Source organism: Solanum pennellii, chromosome 1, assembly GCF_001406875.1.
Source record: "Solanum pennellii chromosome 1, SPENNV200".
NCBI lineage: Eukaryota > Viridiplantae > Streptophyta > Magnoliopsida > Solanales > Solanaceae > Solanum > Solanum pennellii.
The window spans coordinates 86,816,829-86,821,683 of record NC_028637.1 but is presented as its reverse complement, the minus strand read 5'-3'; the positions used below and the strand labels follow the sequence as shown (position 1 = coordinate 86,821,683).

At 30.4% G+C, this 4,855-nt stretch overlaps 1 protein-coding gene across 1 annotated transcript; it reads right to left on the bottom strand.

Annotated features, from left to right (window-relative positions):
- Window positions 1–226: 226 nt before the first annotated feature.
- On the bottom strand, window positions 227–2,688 carry LOC107029689 (peroxidase 39-like). Its single transcript, XM_015231132.2, has 4 exons — window positions 2,440–2,688; window positions 2,144–2,335; window positions 1,766–1,931; window positions 227–924 (listed from the first exon to the last, which is right to left on the bottom strand). Exons 1-4 carry the CDS (start codon window positions 2,650–2,652, stop codon window positions 521–523), a joined length of 975 nt encoding a protein of 324 aa, XP_015086618.1. The 5' UTR covers window positions 2,653–2,688; the 3' UTR covers window positions 227–520.
- Between the last annotated feature and the right edge of the window lie 2,167 nt (window positions 2,689–4,855).

Below are 4,855 nucleotides of genomic sequence, written 5' to 3'. Positions count from 1 at the left end.
TCCAAAGCAAATCTATCACTATCCACTTAATTATCGTTCTAGTGGCGTGTAATTCAACAAAATAAATGTCAGATAAACTTAGTCAACGATCAAAATGATATAAGACATACATTTTAATCAAATAGAAGTGTATGGATATATAAAATATCATAGAACATAGGAATCAAGCCAAAAAAGATCAAAACAAATACAACGGTCTACTATGCTTTCATATGGAGGGAATAAGTTAAACAAATTACTTATTTAATCAATCATAAACATTACATCACTCATCAATACGCAAAAATCAATTTTTTTTTCACGTGCCGTCAGGATTTTACATTAAATCCCGACTAAATTCAAATCGCACACTGCATAGCTCATTTGAGGTGATGCTTCCAACATAATTTTCAACATATCCAGGACTCGAACCACAACAACTATCTCTCCATTTTTATACTCCTTGTGCAACTAATAAAAAGAAACAAACAAAGCTCAACCAAATTCACACACATACACAAGACTTGCTTTAAAGAATTATTTAATTAACCACGTTGCATTTTTTTCTAATTTCTCCATTAGATCCAGTCAATACTCCAATAGCTCCCATTCTCTTCATTGATTGGCTAAATTCAGTGAAGAATTTTCCATCAATAAGCATCTCATCAACAATATTTTTAGCTCCTTTATTAGTCAAAAGTGCAGCATCTGATTGAAAAAGGCCCTTTTGTTGTTTTAAGGCAGAAAAATAATTATTGTCAAAGGTTAAAGAACTCCCAGGATCCATTTCAACAGTTGTTGTGTTGTCTAAAAGGCTTTGACATTTTGTTTTCAAGAAAGTTACATATGTTGAATCTAAGGAAGGATCTGAATCTCCTTTTCCTGTGAAATTGTATAGCCTGTTGCTAAAGAGATTACAGTGTCCAACTCCAATTGTATGTCCCCCTGCAAAATCCCAACAATCCCATCCCATGTTTAAATAGATTTAAGTAACATATATGCACTGACAATGTAATGAATTTTTATTTTATGTATAATATATAAATATGATCCTTAACTTGGTTTCAGCGGACGACTACGCTCTTCAATTTTGAATGTGCACAAGTAGACACTTAAACATGTGTAAAATTAAACAAGTAAATACACGTATCCTACATGACATATATACTACGTCGGACGACACAAAATTTTGTCACGTAGGAAGAATGTGTCTATTTGTTCAATTTTATACAAATTTGAGTGTCTACTTGTGCACACCCAAAGTTAAAGGTCATAGTTGTCAGCTGACGCCAAGTTAAGAGTCAAGTGTGGTCTGGAGAGAGTAGAGTGTACGCAGACCTTATAATCACTACCTCGTGGAGGTGGAGAGATTGTTCTAAAAGACGAGCTACAATGACAACTTAAAATACATTTATTGTGAAAAATTTAGGGACAAAGGACAAATATACCGCCGAACTATCGTAAATGGTATGCAGATACCCTTTGTCGTACTTTTGGGACATTCGTGCCCCTGCCTTCACTCTAACGGAAGACTATTAGGGTCACGTGGTGCAATCTTATCTGTCGGGTCGGCGAATAAAATTATTACTCGTGTATGTATATATGCGTTTTTAGACGGTAGGGGCTGCACCAATGTCCCAAGAATTAAGAATATGACGAAAGATATCTACATGCTATTTACGATAGTTCGGTGATATATTTATCTTTTTTTCCAAAATTTTATTCTATCACTATGTATAAAGAATATTACATTCTTGAATTTTTAGTATTAATTCCATAAACCAACCTGATAAAACCACAAGATCATGAACAGTGAGGCTTTTGTTGGCAAAGGACTGTTTGAGGGAAGTGAAATTGAAAAATGGTGATGGGATTTCAGAGAGTGCTTCTGAAGACTTTGAAATTCTTCCATCTCTTCTTCCAGTTACCACTTCCCACATTGGTTTCTTAAACTGCATCACCACATCATGTCATCATAAAGTTATATACATTGTACGAGAGATAATAGATAACTAATCTCGAAAATTACTCTGGAATATTATAGCATGTTATTGTATTAGGTATAAGTAATCTATTTTATGATTATCTATGGAATATTATAGCTAAACGTTTTATGACACTGACTGTCAGTGTATAGAAATTAAATTTATATCGAACTACTTACTTGGAACGAAACAGAGTCTCTAGCCGCTAATGTCAATATGTCAGCACACGATACGACTCCTTGACAAGTGTTTTCTAGTGCAGTTTTTATTTCATCAATCACATCAAAACCTCCTAGGCTTAAATTTGGTATTGCAGCCTTCTCCGCACTGTTGTTTGCTGTGGAGTCTATCAATACTGAACCATCACAACCCTAAAAGAAAATTCGTGTATAAATTATTTCATCGAAATGTATAAAATTATGTAACGATAATAATTGAGTAAATTTTAAATTATATATGGAGAATACATATGTACCCTGACAAAGCAATCGTGAAAATGCATCCTCAACAATTTAGCAGGCAAGGTAGAATTACTAGCAACACGTTTCCAAGTGATGTTTTGAACAATTTGTTCAGCTTGTGGACAACTCGACTTATAAAAACCTTTTCTTAATTGACCATTACTATGTCCTATTGCAACAAAAACTAGTATAGTGAAGAACAAAAACTTCAATATTCCTCCTTCCATCTCCTTTACTCTTTCTTGCAAAAATAATTTCTCTAAAATTACTCTTAATTAGGCAGATATATACCTTAATATTCTCACTTATAATTAAGTAAATTAGTGTTTAGCCCTTCTATATATAGAGAAAGATCTAGTGATTAACTTGACCAAGTACTAATCCAAACACATGAAAACAGCTAAACAACATTTTAATATTAATTATCAACTACAACTTGCTTCTTAGTTACTAGTTCAGATTTTAGATATATATTCACTATGGGTTTTATTGCCGCGAAAATATTTAGTGGTGATTGAATTAATGGCATTGCATTTAGAGTCACTTAAGCTTTTAGCAATAATTATATAGAGCGTTGGCAATAAATATAAATCCATAATTATTGTATTCACGTGCTTCAAGTTCCATATATGCATTGTAACATTTTTTACATAATCAGATGGCTTTAAAGTAGTTATAATTAAAAAAAAAACATTTGAACATTAACATTAACCGTTAACCTATTAAAAAGAAACATTATATAGCTGAAATTAAGTTTTATGAGTTTATAAACTTCTAAAGTTCTTATTTAGCAATAAATTTGTTGTATTTATAAATTTATTTTTGATATAACACATAAATATACTTTTTGGTAGCGTTAATTGATATTTATATGTCCTTCAGTTTTGAGTGTGTATAAGTAGGTATTTAAATTTGTTCCAAATTGAACATATAGATCACATTCGTTCTACATGACAATTTTGTGTCCTGTGTGTTGTCCTATATAACAATTTTACGTCCTATATGGCGCCCTACATGTTTTACGTCATGTAGAACGTGTATGTCTCCTTGTTCAATTTTACGTAAATTCAAGTGTCTACTTCTATACACCTAAAGTTGAAAGACATAAATATCATGTGAAACCAAGTTAAACGGCATATTTATATATTATGCCTTATTTTTTTATATAGTGAATTATCTTCTTTTTTTTTGACAGTTTTCACACCCCTCAACTAATATTTTATATTTGTGGTTGAGTTAGATAAAAAAAATGTACTTTTCAATATCAACTACACCCACAAGTATATGTTTAAACCAATGTCCAATGAAGAAACCTTGTAATTGATACTTCAACCAAATTAATTTTTTTTTTGCTTTATGTAACGTAGAAGTTTTGGTTTCAATTAGAATACTTTAGGCTAAGGGAGCAATCAAAGTATTGATTATATTAAAAGTTGTCGAGCCAATAATTACATTAAAAATGAAATTGCCATTTTGCTTGAAGAAATTAAAGACCTTAAATTTAGAGGTTGCTTGGGTGTGATAGATAAAAAAAAATGAAATAAATTTTTAGGACTCTCAAAATTTTTTGTTTGGTTATAAAATGTGAAATAATTTATTTTGGAATTAATAATTATGACTTAGATAAATTACATATGCTTGTGGGTGAAATACTGATCTCGAAATAAAAATGTAAAATAACAAAAGTACACCTTTAAATACTCTTTTACAAACAAATGACTTCTTGGAGGATATTTTTATACATAAATAATTAATTTTAGAATTCTGATATGGATATTTGACAAACCAAACAACCAAATAACAAGATCAACTTGTTATGGTTTTGAAGGACATTAATTAGTGATTTAAATTTGATAGAATCGGCCTTCGTAGATTTTGACGATATATTCATTGGTCTTCTAAAATTAAGGGTTCAACATTAATATCTCTTAAAAGTTTTATTCCCCGTGTCCCTATTTAGTTGTTTACTTTACAAATGACATACATATTAAGATAACACTAATTAGCACAGTAAAATTACAATTTTTCCTTATTAATTATGGTTTCAAAAGGCATGAACTAAAACTTGGAAATTTTCAAGAAGTTGAAATTAGGGTATAATAAAAAAAATTGTCCTTTCTTGATTTGTTTAAATGAACAAGTAAATAGGGACAACTAGAAAAGAAAATATGGACAAGCAAATAAGGACAGAGGAGGTAATATATTTTTTCGCAATGTATTTAAATTTATATGAAAAATTATGCGTTTAACAATTGCATGGATAAGTATCCAATTAATTATGGTTGGTAGAGTAGGTTTAACGATCTTTTCTGTAACAAATTAAATTTCTACCAATGATTTTGTAATAATAGACATATATATTTGCATTTTATATGAAGAGATTTGTTAGGTCCACCAAGTTAGCTTAAGATACTTGCGGCTATTCTATTC